The sequence below is a fragment of the Arachis ipaensis genome, chromosome B1, assembly GCF_059453495.1.
Source record: "Arachis ipaensis isolate K30076 ecotype BB chromosome B1, ASM5945349v1, whole genome shotgun sequence".
Lineage (NCBI taxonomy): Eukaryota > Viridiplantae > Streptophyta > Magnoliopsida > Fabales > Fabaceae > Arachis > Arachis ipaensis.
Genome location: NC_142436.1, coordinates 92,562,489 through 92,580,751, shown reverse-complemented (window position 1 = coordinate 92,580,751; position 18,263 = coordinate 92,562,489). Strand labels below are relative to the sequence as shown.

At 37.4% G+C, this 18,263-nt stretch overlaps 1 protein-coding gene across 1 annotated transcript in view; it reads left to right on the top strand.

Moving 5' to 3' along the window:
• The first annotated feature begins 448 nt into the window (after nt 1-448).
• Nucleotides 449-18,263, top strand: part of LOC148577476 (uncharacterized) — a 38,824-nt gene continuing 21,009 nt past the window's right edge. Inside the window, exon 1 of the mRNA XM_088502885.1 lies at nt 449-634. Coding sequence (XP_088359011.1) covers nt 449-634 — 186 coding nt within the window. The remainder of the gene's footprint in view (nt 635-18,263) is intronic.

Below are 18,263 nucleotides of genomic sequence, written 5' to 3'. Positions count from 1 at the left end.
CCACAAGAAGCCAACCTTTCTTGGGTGGTGGAGTTCTACTCCAATTACCACTCCCTTTCTCTTCAGTTAGTTTTCGTGCGCCAGAAGCAAGTCCCGGTTTTAGAGGAAGCTATTCAAGGGGTGCTTAACATTTTACTGGTACCGGAGGAAATGTATGGTTACCAAGAGGTCCTCCATCAACGCAACAGATTTGGGTTTGATTGGGATTCGATTCTTCAGGTCATCGCCCAAACCAGAGAATCATTGGACCTAAGGGTGACTAAGGATGTGGCCTAAGTGCATTGACGCACGCACGCTTACAGTGGAGGCTCGAGCATGGGCCTAGATCTTATCCCATTACGTGCTTCAAAGCACCCACGAATCGTCCGTCACAGTGGACTTAGCCCTCCTTGTTTGATGCATACTCACGGAGAAGCCAGTCAACATCCCTATCCTCATCCGACAAGCGATGGGTCGGGTCCATGCCAAGGGTAATATTCCATTTCCTGCCTTAGTATCAGATTTGTTTGCTGCTGCTGGTGTCCCCCGAGAGGCTAAGGACATGAAAACGATGATTCTGACAGAGGACCACATTGTCCCGAGCGGAAGATATCTTAAGCCTACCATGGACACCATGATAAACCACTATTTTATGGTTTATCTTGTGTTTAATTGAGTAGTTTTTATTAACTCTTTACCCACTTATTCATACTATTTGCATGGTTTTACTTTTTCCTTCCTGAATTTGTGCTATGATTGAAAACATGCTTCTTTGACCTTATATTCGCTAATATTAATCCGCTCTCATTACCATTAGATGCCTTGATATGTGTGTTAAGTGTTTTCAGAGATTACAGGACAGGAATGGCTTGGAGGATGGAAAGGAAGAATGCAAAAGTGGAAGGAATACAAGAAGTTGAAGGAACTGCAAAGCTGTCAGCCTGACCCTCTCGCACTAAAATGGTCATAACTTGAGCTACAGAGGTCCAAACGATGCAGTTCTACTTGCGTTGGAAAGCTAACGTCCGGGGCTTCGATTTAATATATAATATGCCATAGTTGCTCTAACGCTAGGCAACGCGAACGCATGCTCTACGCGGATGCGTCGCAGTGACAAAAATCAGCGTGGCAGATTTCTTCTCCGGTGATTTCTGGGCTGTTTTCGACCCAGTTTTCGGCCCAGAAAACACAGATTAGAGGCTATAAAGTGGAAGAATCCATTCATTCATAATCATCAGCTCACAATTCATAATTTTTAGTTTTAGATGTAGTTTCAGAGAGAGAGGTTCTCTCCTCTCTCTTAGGATTAGTATTTAGGATTTCTCTTAATTTTAGGATTGCTTCTCAATCCCAGGTTCAATGTTCGTCTACTTTTATTTATTCTATTATTTTATTTTAGTTTGTTAATGTTGGTTTATGAACTCCATGTTAGAATTGAATTTATGTTTAAACGTAATTTGATGTGTTTCAGATTTATGATTGCTTTATTCTATTTATGATGTCTTCAATTTAATTTAGAATTTTCCCTTTTGGCTTTGGTTAAATAATTGGTGACGCTTGAGTTATCAAAATCGAAATGTTGATTGAAAATTAGAATTTTTTAAGAATTAATTCGAGTTCCACTAACTCTAGCATTTCCCAAGGAAAGACTAGGACTTGAGAATTCAAAAATTAATTCATCCACTTTACTTACCTTCATAGTTAGAGGTTAGCAAAGTGGGAGAAAAATCCAATTCTCATCACAATCGATAAGGATAACTAAGATAGGACTTCCGAATTTTCATACCTTGCTAAAAGTTTATTTTACAGTTATTTATTTATTTTATTTGTCATTTAAATTACTTGTTCCTTACGTTCAAAACTCCCAATTTTACAAAACCCATAACCATTAATAATAACACACCTCCCTGCAATTCCTTGAAAAGACGACCCGAGGTTTAAATACTCGGTTATCAATTTTATTGGGTTTGCTTAAGTGACAAACAAAACGTTTGTAAGAAAGGACTTTTGTTGGTTTAGAAGCTATACCTGCAACGAGGATTTACCTGCAATTTTCTAGACCACGCAAAAGTTCTCTCTTCACACCACAAGCCTTGATATAGCTCCCCCTTCTACCACGCCTACCACTTCATCCGCACCACCGAAGTCAACCCATCAACTGCTTGTGGAGCTTCATGAGAAGATCGATCGATATGATAGGCAGAACCAATGCCGATTTGCTTACATGAAGGAGCTTTGGAGTTGCATCAACCCGCCTATGGAAGAACCGGACATTTCCACATCCACTTCAGCCCAAAGTGACTCAAACTCGGTATCACAAATGGTGGAGGTGGTGACCCTAATCCCATTTTGTGTATCACAAATGGCACGGAGGACCGTGAAAACTTCTAAGTGTGGGGAGGTCAGTTACCGACTTCCATAGGTAACATCCTTTTTCTTTTCAACACCCATGATTTTGATTTTTCTTTCATTAGTTACGATAAATTGCATGGTTAATTTTTGTATTTGAACACTTTTTGCATGTTAGGACTACTTGGTAACATTCCTTTTACCTTTAGGGCACCCTACCAATTTAAAATTTTTTGTGTGTGTTAAACTTGCTTGAAGAATTTGTTTCGGAACATGGTTTTTGAGCTAAGAACACAAGCATGTGAGCTTTGAGCCTGATTGTGTGGTTACATCTTACAACCACTTACTTCCATTCTTGTGTGCATCATTCTCTTTCTATGATTGTAATCTGTGATTTGTTTGATTGTTTATATCCATTGTTCCATGTATACATGCATTTATATGATTGAGGCCATCATTTTATTTAGCTCACTTACCCAAATAGCCTACCTTTCATCAACTATTGTTAGCCAATTTTGAGCCTATTTAATCCCTTTTGTTCTTAATTTTAGCACATCACTACTCCTAAGTGAAAAATAGTAAATGTCCTCTAATTTGGATCTTTGATTGGCTTAGGCTAGTGAGGGTGTATATCATTTGGGTATGGAAAACTTGGGACAATGGTTGTGGTAAAAGTGTATTTTCTATTTTTGTTGAAAATCATGGGATTGGGTACGTGTGTATGCATTAAATATGTAAAACCATATGCATTGATATGTTTGTATGTACTTTGTTGTGAAAAAAATGTGAAAAAATGTAAAAAAAATAAAAAAATAAAAGAAAAAATATATATAGAAAAAAAGCAATAAAAAGGGAGAAAAATGCCCCAAAGTAAAGTAATAATAACAATGCATATGGAATGTGAATTAAAGAGAATGCATGAGTATGTGAAAATGTGGGAATCATGGGTAGCTAGGTATTGTATTAGAATTGTATAGGTGTTATATGTGTTTGGTGAGGTTAGGTTAATCAAGGATTCAAATTTTAAGCTCACTTGACCATATGCATCCTTACCTCTACCCTAGCCCCATTACAACCTATGTATAAGACCTCATGATGAGTATGTGCATGCATTGAATAATTGTTGATTGTTAGATGAAAAAAAATCATGGAAAGCATGATTAGAAGAGAACTGAGTGGATCGGCCTTATACACTTGAGCGACTAGAGCGGATACACATCCGGTGAGGGTTCGATGCTCAAACCCTTGTTCCCGGCTTTCACGAGCTTTCTTCATGCGAGTTATTCACCCTCCACTTTGATGTTTGAAATGGTAGGATTCATAAATTATCTTGTCATTCTAGCCCAATGTGCTCATATTTGTTCTTGGAGAGCTGAGTTACTTTCAACCAAGTAGATAGACACATTTGCATTAGTTGCATGCATTCATTTAGGCAATTTGCATTCCTTAAACCCTATTCTCCTATAGTCTTTGGTCTTTTTTGTTTTCAGCATGAGGACATGCTAGGTTTAAGTATGGAGTGGTTTGATAAACCCCAATTTTGTGGTTTATATTGTGTAGAATTTGGGGGGTTTTGTCAACGTTTTCCACACTTATTCATATAAATTGCATGGTTTTGTTCTCTTCCTAATTTTGCTTCATGGTGGAAAACATGCTTCTTTTGCCTTAAAAATGCCATATTTTGATCCTCTTCTATTGCCATTAGATGACGTGATATGTTTGTTGAGTGTTTCCTAGTTTATTGGGTAAGAATGGCCTAGAAGAGAGATAGAAAGCATGCACAAGTGGAAGGAACATGAAGAATTGAGCTTTGGAGAATTAGCTGCAAGGCGCACGCATGACCCACGCGCACGCGTGGGTGCAAGAAGCTAGGCGTGGCGCGCGAGAGTGACGCATTCGCGTGAATTGGTGAAATTCCCATCGACGCATATACATGTGTGACGCGCAGCACATGACCTCATTAATGAAATCGTGGCTGGAAATTTATGAGGAGCTCCAGGCCTAAATTCAGCTAGATTCTACATGGAAAAGACCTAGGAACTCTAGGGGGAAGGGGAGATCATTCATTGTACACTTGACACACATTTTGGCTAGTTTTGGTTCTCATGTTCTAGGGAGAGAAACTCTACTCTTCTCTAGATCTAGTTTGATTTGATCTTCCCTTGTTGAATTCTGAATTGGTTTTGTTAATTCTAGTTTTTAATTGTTCAATTTTAATTCTCTAGCATAATTTTGTTTAGATCTTGTGTTTGAATTTTGATCTTCTTGTTAGTTTCCCATTTTCTTCTCATTTTATGAGTTTTGTGGATCTTGAATTTCCATTAGTGCATTGATGTCTTCTATGATGGATAGTGTTGTTTGAGTTGTTTTCCATTGATAATTGTTCGTAGGTACTTATAGTTCTCAATTAATTTGCAATTTGAATATGTCTTTTATTAATACATACTATGTGTTTGATGAAATGTTTCCTTTTATTATGGAGTAGTTCTTTTTACTCTTGGCCTAGGCTAAGGGGATTGGGTAAACATGAGTCGTTGGGTCTAATTGATTTGGTGATTTGAGAGCCTTAGTGGTCAAATTGATACCCATTGACAACAATCCTCTACTAAGTCAATTGGTAGATGGATTGGGACTTATGAGTTGAAATTGACCAAGCCATTTAACGTACTTCAAGCTTAGAAGTAGACATTATATTTACTTCAAGCATAGAGGTAGATTTAATGAGCTTGGTTCCTCATAATTGTCAGGATATGGTTATTGGATAAGGATGGTGACGCCAATTCCCATGCCTAGCCAAGAGTGCTTTTTATTATTCACACTCAAACCCAAAAATACTATCTGCTTGATTATTGTCTTAGTTAGTTGTTTACTTCATGCTAGAGTAGAATTAGATTACATGTTCTCTTGGTAGATTGAAATTGCTCTCACTTGATTTACTTGATTTAGTTCCTTGCACTCTAAGATTTCTTGCATGTTAAGTCTAGTGATTTAATTTCTTGCTTATGACTCCCAACCCCGGAATTCTAACCAATATTGATGCACATATTTGCCCATTCCTTGTGAGACAAACCGAGGTTTGAATACTTCGGTTTACTTTTATTGGGGTTGAACTTTGTGACAACCAATCTTTTAAAATTTGATTCGAGGGTTGTTGTTGGTTAGAACTATACTTACAGCGGGATTTTATTGAGAAATTCTATACCAACCATAATCTTAGCTATCAAAGCACACACCAAGTTTTTGGCGCCGTTGCCGGGGATTGTTAAGTTTGAACAAACTGCCGGAGTATTTTGCTCCTTAGATCAGGTAAGTTTAATTTACATTATTTTATTTGAGTCTTTTAATTTTTTTTTTCTTCTTCTTAATTTTCGAAAAATTCTAAAATCTTCTTCAAAAATATTTTTCTTTTCTTTGTTTAATTTTTGTTATTGATTTGAGTGTTTGTTTGTGTTCGTGTTGAGTCTTTTATTTTATTTTTCCTCTCCATTTTTCAAAAATTCTAAAAGGTTTTTCAAAAATATTTTTATTTTCCTTTGTGTTCAATTGGTTAGAGCGTTGGCTTATGAATTAGGTAACTTTGAGTCTTTGAGATTTTTAATTTTATTTTTCCTTCTTTAATTTTAGAAAATTTCAAAAAGGTTTTTGAAAAACACTATTAAATTTGTAGCTCAATTGGTCAAAGCGTTGTGTTCAGGGTCTTGGTAATTTGTGTTTCTTTGAGTTTTTCTTTCTAAAAATTTTCAAAAATTATTTTTCTTTGGTTAAATCTTGTGTCAAGTCTTTAATTTTGGTGTTTTCTTGTTTATTTTCTTGCAATTTTCGAAAATTATTCTTGGTTTTCTAAAATTTTAAGTTTGGTGTTCTCTTTTTTGTGTTCTTGTGTTCTTTGAGTCTTTAAATTTTGTTCTTCATGTTCTTGTTCATCTTCAAAGTGTTCTTGAGTCTTGTGTGTGTCTTGATCTTAAAATTTTTAAGTTTGGTGTTCCCTTGTGTTTCCCTCCAAATTTTTTAAAATTAGGGGCTCTAGAAATATCTTTTCTAACTAATTTCTAACCATAATTTTCGAAAATTACATAAAAAGTTCAGATTTTGATTTTAAAATTTTATCTTATCTTATCTTAGTTGTCAAGTTTGAAAAAAATCAATTTTTTCAAAATTTAAAAATTATATCTTTTTCAAAATCATATCATATCTTTTTCAAAATTCAAAAATCTCATCTTATCTTTTTCAAATTTTAAATTAAAAAAAATTAAATTAAATCTTTTTCAAAATCAATTTTCTAATCTTATCTTTTTGTTTCTTATCTTATCTTTTTCAAAATTCAAATTTTTAAATCATATCTTTTTCAAAATCTTATCTTTTTAATATCAAATTCAAATCTTTTTAGTTGCATATGTTATCTTTTTCTAATTTCAAATTCTAATTTTAAAATCTTTTCTTATCTTACTTTTTTATCTAATTTTAAATTTAAATCTTTTCTTGTCCTATCTTTTATTTTATTTTTATCTTTTCTTAATTAATATTTTATCTTTTCTCTCATCTTTTTCAAAACCTCCTAACTAACTTCTTCTATCCTTAATTTTCGAAAATATCACTTCTTCTCTCTCTCTCTCTCCTTTTTCAAAACTACCTAACTAACTCTCACCTCTCTCAAATTTTCGAAAACATATCTCCTTCTCCTCTCTCTTCTTTATCAAAATCACCTAACTAACTTTTCTGTCTTTCAATTTTTGAAAATTTCTCTCTCTTCCATCCCTTATATTTTTTGAAATTTAACATTTAAATTTTAAATTCTTTTTAAATTATTTACCTAATTTTTCAAAAAATTAATTAAATAAATAAATAAAAATAAAAATATTGTTATTTACTTTTTCTATTTATACCTCTTCTCTTCTCATCTCTATTCATTCAATTTAACTATAATCGACTCTTTGCCTACAACTCTTTATCTTTTTTCTTTTCTTCTTCACATCTCACTTGGAGCTTCTTGCCAATTGGCACAGAAAGCTCTCTTGTGATTTCCTTTCCATCTTCACTTATTCTTTTATTTATTCTTATCTACTCTTTTCAAGGTGCTTTTCTTTTACATCTTTTATTTATTTTTATTTTTATTTTTTAATTTTTATCTTCTTCTTTTTCTACTTCTGACTTTAAGGAGGAGCATCTTGTCTATTGGAAGTCTCTTTCTTTTTTTTTTCTTTTTTTCTTGTTTATGACCAGGAACAAGGATAAAGAACCCCTCTTGACTCCTGATCCTGAACCTGAGAATACTCTTAGGAGGCGTTTACAACTAGCTAAAGCACAACACTCCAGAAGTGACATTTCAGAATGTTTTGAACAAGAAACAAAGGATATGGCCAAACTACAAGAGGAGCCTAGAAAGGTCCTTGGTGACTTCACCATGCCTACCTTTGACTTTTATGGCAGAAGCATTGCTGTATCTGCCATTGGAGCAAACAATTTTGAGCTTAAGCCTCAGTTAGTCTCTCTTCTACAGTAGAACTGCAAGTTTTATGGACTTCCATTGGAAGATCCACATCAGTTTCTAGCTGAATTTTTATAGATTTGTGATACTGTAAAGACTAATGGAGTTAATCTGGAAGTCTACAAGATGATGCTTTTCCCCTTTGATTTGAAAGACAAAGCTAAGTTTTGGTTGGATGCCTAACCAAGAGAGAGTCTTGACTCTTAGAAAAAGCTAGTTAATGCTTTTTTGGCTAAGTTCATTCCTCCTCAAATGATGAGCAAGATTAGAGTGGAAGTTCAAACCTTCAAACAAAGAGAAGGTTAATCCCTCTATGAAGCCTGGGAAAGATACAAGTAGTTGATCAAGATATGTCCTCCTGACATGCTCTCAGAGTGGTGCTTCATAGGCGTGTTCTATGATGGCTTATCTGAGATGTCCAAAATTTTGTTGGACAGCTCTGCAGGTGGATCTCTCCACTTGAAGAAAACGCCTGCAGAAGCTATAGAGCTCATTGAGATGGTTGCTAACAACCACTTCATATACACCTCTGAGAAGAATCCTGTAAATCATGGAGCCTCTCAAAAGAAAGAAGTTCATGAAGTTGAGACTCTGAATGCCATCCTGGCTCAGAATAAGATCCTGACCCAATAGGTCAACATGATCTCTCAACATCTTACTAGGATGCATATTGCAGCTGGCAGTGCTCAGGAAGCTTCTCTTGAAGAAGAAGCCTGTGATCCTGATCAACCCACCATGGAGGAGGTGAATTCAAAGGGAGAAGCCTATAGAAACACTGACAACCCTTCATGGAGGAATCATCCTAACCTCTCATAGAAGGATCAACAGAAACCTCAGCAAGGTTTTAACCAAGGTGGCAGGAATTAGAATAGGTTCTAAGCAAAGTCTTTTTGAATTAGCCACTCTAGTCTCCAGCCTAACTAAGACCACTCATAATTTCATTAATGAAACAAGGTCCTCCATTAGAAATTTGGAGGTACAAGTTAGTCAACTGAGCAAGAGGATCCCTGAGATCCCTCCTGACACTCTTCCCAATAATACTGAGGTTAATCCTAGAGAAGAGTGCAAGGCCATAACCATGGAGGTTGAGGCCGAATTGGAGGAGAATGGGAAGGCATTGAGCGCCAGTGAAGAAACCTTCACTGGGCGTTCAACGCCCACCAGCCCAGGGAAGCTGGCGTTGAACGCCAGCAAGGACATTCCTACTCGACATTCAACGCCCAGAATGCTAGAGGGATTGGCATTGAACGCCAATCATAGCACACCCTTTGAGTGCCTGAATCCCACTCAAGACCCCTCTAGCCCAGAACCAAAGGAAACCATAAAGAACATAGAGGTTCCTTTGAATGCACTTCTGAAGTGCATAAGTTCTGATGACTACTGAGGATGAAGACACTAGAGAAGAGCAAGCTGCTCGGTACCTAGGAGCTCTTATGAAGCTGAATGCCAAGCTATTTGGTACAAAGCCTCTAGAGGAAGAACCTCCACTACTTACCAAAGAACTCCATGTTTTGGTTCAGCAAGAGCTACCTCAGAAGCTTCCAGACCCTGGACACTTTCTGATTCCTTGCACCATAGGCACTATGACCTTTGAAAAGGCTCTGTATGACCTAGGTCAAGCATCAACCTCATGCCACTCTTAGTAATGGAGAAGCTGGGCATACTTGAGGTACAAGCTGCACACATCTCTTTAGAGAAGGCAGACAAGACCATGAAGAATCCATATGGCTTGGTGGAGGATGTCTTGGGTAGAGTTGAAAACCACTACATCCCTGCAAACTTTATTATCTTGGACATAGGAGAGGATGAGGATGACTGTGTTATCCTTGGAAGACCTTTCCTAGTCACAGCTAATGCTATCATTGATGTGGCTAAGAGCGAACTAACCCTAAAGTTAGGGGAGGATCACATCTTATTCAAGATGCCTCACCCCAATTCTCCCTCTAAAAGAGAGATAACTATGCAACACCTAGTGTGCCAACCCTCTCTTTCTGTGCAGAGCTCTGCAGAGCCCCCAGACATCAATTCTAAGTTTGGTGTTGGGCAGTCCTCAACAAGCTCTAAGCACAATGGTACTAAAAAGAAAGTACCTAAAGGCTGGAGGGACAAGAAAGTTCCAATTAAAGGCCTCTCACATGGCATGAGAGTTGTCTTCACTAAGAATCCATTCCTACCACATTCAGTGAGCCATGTCCTATCTCTAGAGTATGTAGAGCTCATTCATGAGAGGACAGGAAGAAAACTCACTGTCAAGGTCGAAAATCTGAGCCTTTACTCACCTCCTTAAGGAGCTGAAGGTCAAGCTAGTGACTTTAAAAGAGCGCTTGTTGGGAGGCAACCCAACTTTACTCAACCATTTATTTTCTTTTTGTTTTTTTTTTTTCAGTTGTCAGAGTCATGATCATGTGCAATAGTCAAGAGACAGATTTCACAGCAGTGAAAACATAACACTCCAAGTGGAGTGTTAAAGTTGAACCCCAACGAGGGAGCAGCCCCTGGGCATTCAAATGCCAATGTAGAGAAGCAGAAAATCTAGAATTTCCTAGCCTCTTAGGACCAAGAGGTCATACAGAAGCTCCACCTACCCCACCTTCTTCCCCATTGATCATATTTGCTCGAGAACGAGCAAAACTCTTAAGTTTGGTGTTGCCAAAGCTTTGCTTTGTGACTTATACCACTCTTAAGTATAGAAGAAGAGGATGGAGCAAACTAGGAAGCATGCACAAGAGCTTGTGCAGCCACCTCAACAAAGACAAAGGAGTGACATAGAAGAGATCAAGCACTATATGGGATCCTCAAGGAGGAGCACTGGCCACCATCATTCAGGTGGATTCATTCTCTTTTACTCCTTTCCTGTTATTTTTCTATTTTCTGTCTGTTTATCTATTTTCTTGTCCTAGTTGCATGGTCATTTGCATTGATGTCTTAAAAAATTGTAAAATGTTCCATATATCTCTCACTCTGCTTAAAAAAAAAATTTATCTGAAAAGAATTGAGAGATGCATGAATTTCTAGTTTAAAATAAGATTAGTTTAATTATTTTGATGTGGTGTCATTTGCTTTTTTTTCTGAATGTATGAAATAAATAGTGCATATTTGAAGTTGAAATTTATGAATGTTGGCTCTTGAAGTTGAAATTTTTGAATGTTGGCTCTTGAAAGAATAAGAAAAAAGGAAAAATATTATTGATAATTTGAAATATCTGAAAATTCATTATTGAAGCAAGAAAAAGCAGCAAAAAGAAAAAGCATGTTGCAAAAGAAAAAAAAATGGTGAAAAGAAAAAGAAAAAAATAAAAAGAAGAAAAATCCATTACTGCCCAAAAATATAGAAAAAGGAGGGCAGATTGAAAAAGCCAGTAATCCTTTAAACCAAAAGGCAAGGGTAAAATGACCCAAGGCTTTGAGCATCAGTGGATAGGAGGGCCCAAAGGAATAAAATCCTGGCCTAAGCGGCTAAACTAAGCTGTCCCTAACCATGTGCTTGTGGCGAAGGTGTCAAGTGAAAAGCTTGAGACTGAGCGGTTAAAGTCGTGGTCCAAAGCAAAAAGAGTGTGCTTAAGAACTCTGGACACCTCTATCTGGGGACTCTAGCAAAGATGAGTCACAATCTGAAAAGGTTCACCCAGTTAAAGTGTCTGTGGCATGAATGTATTCGGTGGTAATACTGGAAAACAGAGTGCTTAGGGTCACGGCCAAGATTCAGAAAGCTGTGTTCAAGAATCAAAATAAGCTTAACTTGGAATGTCAATAATATCATCTGGACTCTAAGTTCCTAAGGATGCTAACATCTCGGAGTTTTAATGGATTGTGAGATGCCAAAACTATTCAGAAGCAAAAAGCTACTATGTCCCGCTCATCTGATTTTTAACTAAGCTTCATTTGAAACTTAGAAATTTATTGTATCTTAATTTTTTTTATGGTACTGTGTTTTTAGTTGCTTGGGGACAAGCAACAGTTTAAGTTTGGTGTTGTGATGAGCGGATATTTTATACACTTTTTGTCATCATTTTCATATAGTTTTTAGTAGTTTTTATTTAGTTTTCATAAGTTTTTATAGGTTTTAGTGTTAAAATCACATTTTTGGATTCTACTATGAGTTTTTGTTTTTGGGCAATTTTAGGTAATTTCTGGCTAAAATTGAGGAGCTGAAGCAGAAGTCTGATTTAGAGACAAAGAAAGCACTACAGATGCTGTCCAGACCTGACCTGCCTGCATTTGGAAGAGCTTTTCTGGAGCTACAGACGTTCAAATGGAGCGCTCTAAATGGCTATGGAAAGCTGATTTCCATATCCTTCCCGCAATATATAATAGTCCATACTTTGCGTCGGATTAGAAGGCCCAAAACTGGCGTTTAAGGCCAGCTTCCTGCCCCTTTCCAGACATCCAGCGCCCAAAGAGCAGAGCCCAACGTCTAAAGGCCTAGAGTGGACCCCCTAGCTGGCATTCCATGTCCTAGAGACCTCATAGCATGTGGATCTCATTAAAGCTCAGCCCAAATACTCCCCAAGTGGGCCTCAGTAGTGGAATTTAGCACTAAATAGACTGTTTTATCCTTACTAGTCATCTGTTTAGTATTTAAAGGGATTATGTTCATGTAATTCATAACCACTAAAAGACTTAGAGGTTTCAGAACCTTAGGCACCTCTTGCAGAGGGAGGTCTGCCATTTTTTCATTTCCACCATTGTTTTTATTTTCAGTATGAGTTTCTAAACCTCCTAGGTTGAGGGGAGGAGCCCTGCTGAATCTTATGAATTAATTAAAGTACTATTTCTTCTTCTTCGATCCGTTTCTGATCTATCTCTAAGATGTATATCCCAATCTTCATCGTGATGAATAGAACGATCTGACAAATTGGCTCTACTCCTCACATTAAGACGAACGTGCCTGACAAACACCTTCGTCTACTTACGTTCTTGTGAATACTTGGCCGGAAAGCACGAATTAATAGCTATGGATTTACATCTCTCAGATAGTTAATCCACGATTTCGTTGGAGACTTCTCGAGACATCAGTTCAACCGATCTCTGGGGAGATTAAGGTCTCCGTGGTATAGGCTAGATCCAAGAAGCAACCTTTTCTTATCCGAAAGATTCTACCTTGTCTGTGGAGTTTTAAGTAGGATCGCCAAGAGAATGGATTGCTATGCACTTCATCCTCCATTAGATTGAATACCAAGGGCCCTGGCGTTCATTCCATAGCAGAGGAGATCAAAGGTCATTGGCGTGGCTTTGATCACTTACAGCCTGCCATAGAAGAAGATTATTCACAAGCAAAGAAGATGATAGTACCAGAGTTACTTCAGAAAGACAAAACAACTCCGACTCCCAACTCTATTCCATTCATATAATTTCTAATAGGTAACTTCTTAATAGCTAATTATACCACAAAAACCTTCTGACTCCATCTGACTAAGACTTGTAAGACAACCATAAGCTTGCTTCAAGCCATAATCCTCGTGGGATCAACCCTGACTTACTTAGGTATTACATGGACAACCTAGTGCACTTGCTGGTACGGCTGCTGTTGTACGAAATAGTGTGGGTTTTGCATAAAAGCGCACCACCAACCACCATATGAACCATACATAGAGCCACCGTAATTCCAACCCAATTACTCCCAAGAACCACCACCTCAATATACACCACCTTCAATGTATGCGAGCTTTCAACCACAATATGATCCTAATTATGTTAGCCAAGTGGAACAAGAGCCACAGGATCATTTTAAGGAAGTAATTGATCGATTTCAAGCAACCATCTATCAAATGGAGCAAGAGGAAAGCCAAAAAGCACACGAAGCTCTCATGGCTAACAAATATCAACTTGAGAACAAGGGACTGGAGTGTGTTGTGCAACAAGTGGAAAAGATGAAGAGTGTTGAACCGCCACATCCTTATCAAGATGAACCACCTACATATCACGAACACTTCCTCCCAACAGATAATCTAGCCTCACTGAATTTCAACACTCAAAGTACCCCCATGACTACATATGGAGAATCTAATGAAGAATGTAGCATGAAGTAGAGATTAGGAACTCCGGTGGAAAGTGAGGAATGTGACTTTGTATCGGAACAATTGGAGGAAGCTGTAATTGTTGCAGAGGAAGAAGTGGTTGAAAACTTAGGAGATGCTGAACTTCCATGGGAATCTAGAGTTGTAGAGTATTCCTCCAAGAAGCTTGAAATTGATGTTGAAGAGGATAGTGCACAACCTCCAAGGCATATTCCCTATGAAGAATTAGACGGGATAGATCAAGAGGCACGTTCCCTGGGTGATGATGATCTTGAATCAAGCCATCTTAGTAATGAATTTGCATCCGCAAGTGAACCCCTTGAGTTTGAAGAACCTTCTCCTGATAAAATGGAAACCAACATTGAGGTAGATTCTTCTCAACCTCATATTTATGATTTGAGTAACGGAGAAGAATTGGATGAATTCGGTGAAGAATAGCTTGAAAGTGAAGAATCTTTTCAAAAGGTGGAAGTCCTTCGGAAAGGTTGGACGAGAGTTGAATATACTGTGTCAAGATCGTTGGAGACTTCTCTACCTAGGTTGCCGTCTACTCCTTCATTTGAATGGGTAAAACTTGTCTCAATTAGCTTTACTGTCCCACTTGAATATGGTATTCTTGAAACAGATGGCCAACTTAGGAGGCTTTGTGGAATAAAGCGTAAGAGAAGGATGTTTAGTGGTTGGAGTTGCAAATCAAGGCTCATCAAGGTTGAGATTTCAAGAGCTAGATACAAGGGTTGGACGAGTAGTCAATTGGTTGGATCTAAAAGAAGAGTTTGGTACTTCATTGCGAATTTGGATTGCATGCCACCCGGTTGGAACAATGATGATCAACTTAAAAACGAGTGTAGAAACAAGATTTGGGATCCCGACATATAATAGGATCAAATTTGGGAGCTCAAAGCTTGTGAAGAACTTCATCAAGGATTGGTGAATTCACTTGGAAATGTTGGAGCTTACTGGAAGTCCAAGCGTTGGTGGAAGTTTCAAGATGAGTTCAAGCACAAGCCACCATGACAAGGAGCTCACCAAATGTCCGACTTAAGGACTTTAACTAAAAGTGCTAGGTGGGAGACACCACACCATGGTAAATTCTTTCTAATTTCCCTTTTATTTATATTAGTAATAAGTTAAAATTCCATTTTTAGTTATGTTTATTGAGTTTAATTTATGGTTTAGTTGTTTAATAATTTCTGGCGTTGCTATAAAAAAAATACCACGCGTGCGCATAGTAGACGCGGACACGTGGAACCCCATAAAATGGACCATGCAAAAATGGTGCTGGGACGATGCGAGCACACAGCCTGAACAGAGAGTTATGCCAAGGCCATGCTAGTGGGGTGCCAAGCGCACAACCCAATCCACGCGTGCGCATCACTGACGCGCTCGCGTCATTTGCGATTTTTACCATCCACGCGTAGGCGTCGATGACGCGTGCGCGTCGACTCAAAATTTTGATTGTCCAGTTCTACAAACAGAGAGTTGCGCTGCCACTATGTGAGCATTGGGCGAGGAGCACAATTGACACCTACGCGTACGGGTGACTGACGCGTACACGTCACCTCCTCAATCTGCTACCCACGCGTGCACGTGGGCGACGCTTACGCGTCGCGTCCTGTTTTCCATTCTTCCTCTTTCTTTTCTGCTTTCTTATTCTTTCCTCTTTCCTTTCTTTTTCCTTTTCTTCATCCCTTCTTACTTTCTTCTTCTTCATTTCTTTAACTTCTCATCCTTATTCTCTTTTATTCTCTTTCATTTATTGCATTTGCATACTTTTATTCATTGCATTTTAATTTTGTACTTGTTTTTATGTCTTTTTCTAAATTTGCTATTTTTCCAGCGGTGTTGAATTTTCTTACTTAATTGTTGACTATTTCTTGCATATTTTGGGTGCTTCTTGACTTGTCTGCTATTTACTTGAAATGCCCTTCGCTTCTATTATTCTCTCACTCACATGTTGTAGTTACCATGTAGTTGAGAACCTCATTATTACTTGGCATTAGCACACCCATATTTTATTTGTTTTCATTTCTTTGTTTGTGGGTTATTTTTCTTCCTTTTTCTCTTCTTTCAAGCTAGACACCAAGAACGGAAAGGAAAAGGTTCTAAAAGGGACAACAGGCAAGTCCATCCGCACAATCCATTCAAGAAACTCATCAGTTGTAGCAACCCCTCCACTTGCACATCTTTGCATGCACCGAGGACGGTGCAATCTTTAAGTGTGGGGAGGTCGATACCGACTTCTATGGGTTATTTACCTTCTTTTGAACACCAATTCTTAGTTTTCTTTATAGTTAGTTGTTGCATTGCATAATAGATTGCATGCATAGTTAATTGTTTGCATGTATGTACTACTTGGTTGAAGTAATGATTTTCTTTCCAAGAAACTATTTTATAGCTTTTTACTAATTTGAATTAAAATTTTTGTTGAACTTGCTTCAAGAATTTTATTTTGGAACATGGTTTATAGCTAGAACACATAAAACCAGTGAGATTTTGAACCTATTTAATTGGTTGCATTTGATCAACCAATACTTTGTTTTGGTGTGTGTTGTTCTCTCTAAAATTGTGATATTGGTCTTGCTTCATTCTATATTTCTATTGTTTGATGTATGCATGCACTTATATGATTGAGGCCCTTGTTTTACTATAGCTCACATACCCATATGGCCTTACCATTTCATTATCCTTTGTAAACCAATGTTGAGCCTTTTTCACCTCATTTATTCTTTATTTTAGCACATCATTAACTCTAAGCAAAAAACAATAATGTCCTTAATTTGAATCCTTGGTTAGCTTACACTAGTCAAAGTGTTCATGATTTAAGTGTGGGGAAGTTGGGTTTGGAAATATTTGGTTTGGAAATTGAGTATGTTAGACTTTTTTTGTGAAAATGTGAAAAGATTGTTGAGGAAATATTCATGCATTCAAGACCTTAATTACATGCATTGAGAAAAATAAGAAAAAAAAAGAAAAGAAAAATGAAAAAAAAGGAGAAAAAGAAAAGAAAAATAGCAAGCAATAAAAAGGGGACAAAATGTCTCAAAGTAAATGATGATAGCAATGCGTATGTAAACTGTACTCAAAATCGGACGGATGAATATGTGGCAAAACATAGTTAATGGGTGGTTAGATTTTATATTCTGATTACATGGATTGTCTTAAGTTAGGTGAGAAGTTTAGGTTAATTAAGGATTTAGATTTTAGTTCACTTGACCAAATACAATCCTACCTTGACCCTAATCCCATTACAACCCTTAAAAGACCTCTTGATATGTGTATTTGTGCATTAAATTTTTTGTTGATTGGTAGAAGAAGAACAAGCCTTAGAAAGCAAGGTTAGTAGAGAATTGAGAGAATCAAACCTTAAACACTTGAGTGATTAGACTATATACACTTCCGATGAGGGTTCGATGCTCGATTCTTTGTTCCCAGCTTTCACGAGCTTTCTTCTTGCAAGTCTACATGTACTTCATTTTATGATTTGAATTAGTGGAAACCAGTTCATATTTGTTTTGGAAGATTTATTTACTTTTAACCAAGTAGGTAGAAGCATTTTGCATTTAGTTACATTCACATAGATAGGTTGCATTTCATAAATTCTACCATTCCTCTTCACCTCCTTTATAGCTTCTCTTGAGCTTAGTATGAGGACATGCTAATGTTTAAGTGTGGAGAGATTGATAAACCACTATTTTATGGTTTATTTTGTCTTGAATTGAATGGATTTTATCTATTATTCTCACACTTATTCATATAATTCACATGTTTTACATTTTCCATCCAAATTTTGTGCTATGATTGAAAACATGCTTCTTTGGCCTAAAATTCGCTAATCTTAATCTTCTCTTATTACCATTTGATGCCGTGATACGTGTGTTAAGTGTTTCAGGGTTCATAGGATAGGAATAGCTTAGAGGATGGAAAAGGAGCAAGCAAAAGTAGAAGGAACACAACAAATGAATTATTATAGAATCTGGTAGCGACGTGCACGCATGGACGACGCGTACGCGTGACTGGTGCAGTAGACGCACGACGCGCACACGTGGCTGACGCCAACGCGTGGCTAGTGAAAAAGACCAGCGACGCGTACGCCTGGCTGACATGTACGCGTGACAGAGCGTCACCTGCTGCATTAAATAGAAGACGCTGGGGGAGATTTCTGGGCTACGTTTGGCCCAGTTTCAAGCCTGAAAGTGAAGATTAGAGGCTGCAGAATGGAGCTAGAAGGGGAAATTCAATCACTTCTCATTCATACACAATTTTAGGTTTTAGATGTAGGTTTCTAGAGAGAGAGACTCTCTCCTCTCTCTTGGTTTTAGGGTTTCTACTTTAATTTCTTCTTAGATTTAGATTTAATTTCTATTTTTGTTTACAATTCCTTGCAATTTATTGTTCTAGTACCTTTGTTCTTCAATTCTACTTGTTATTTCT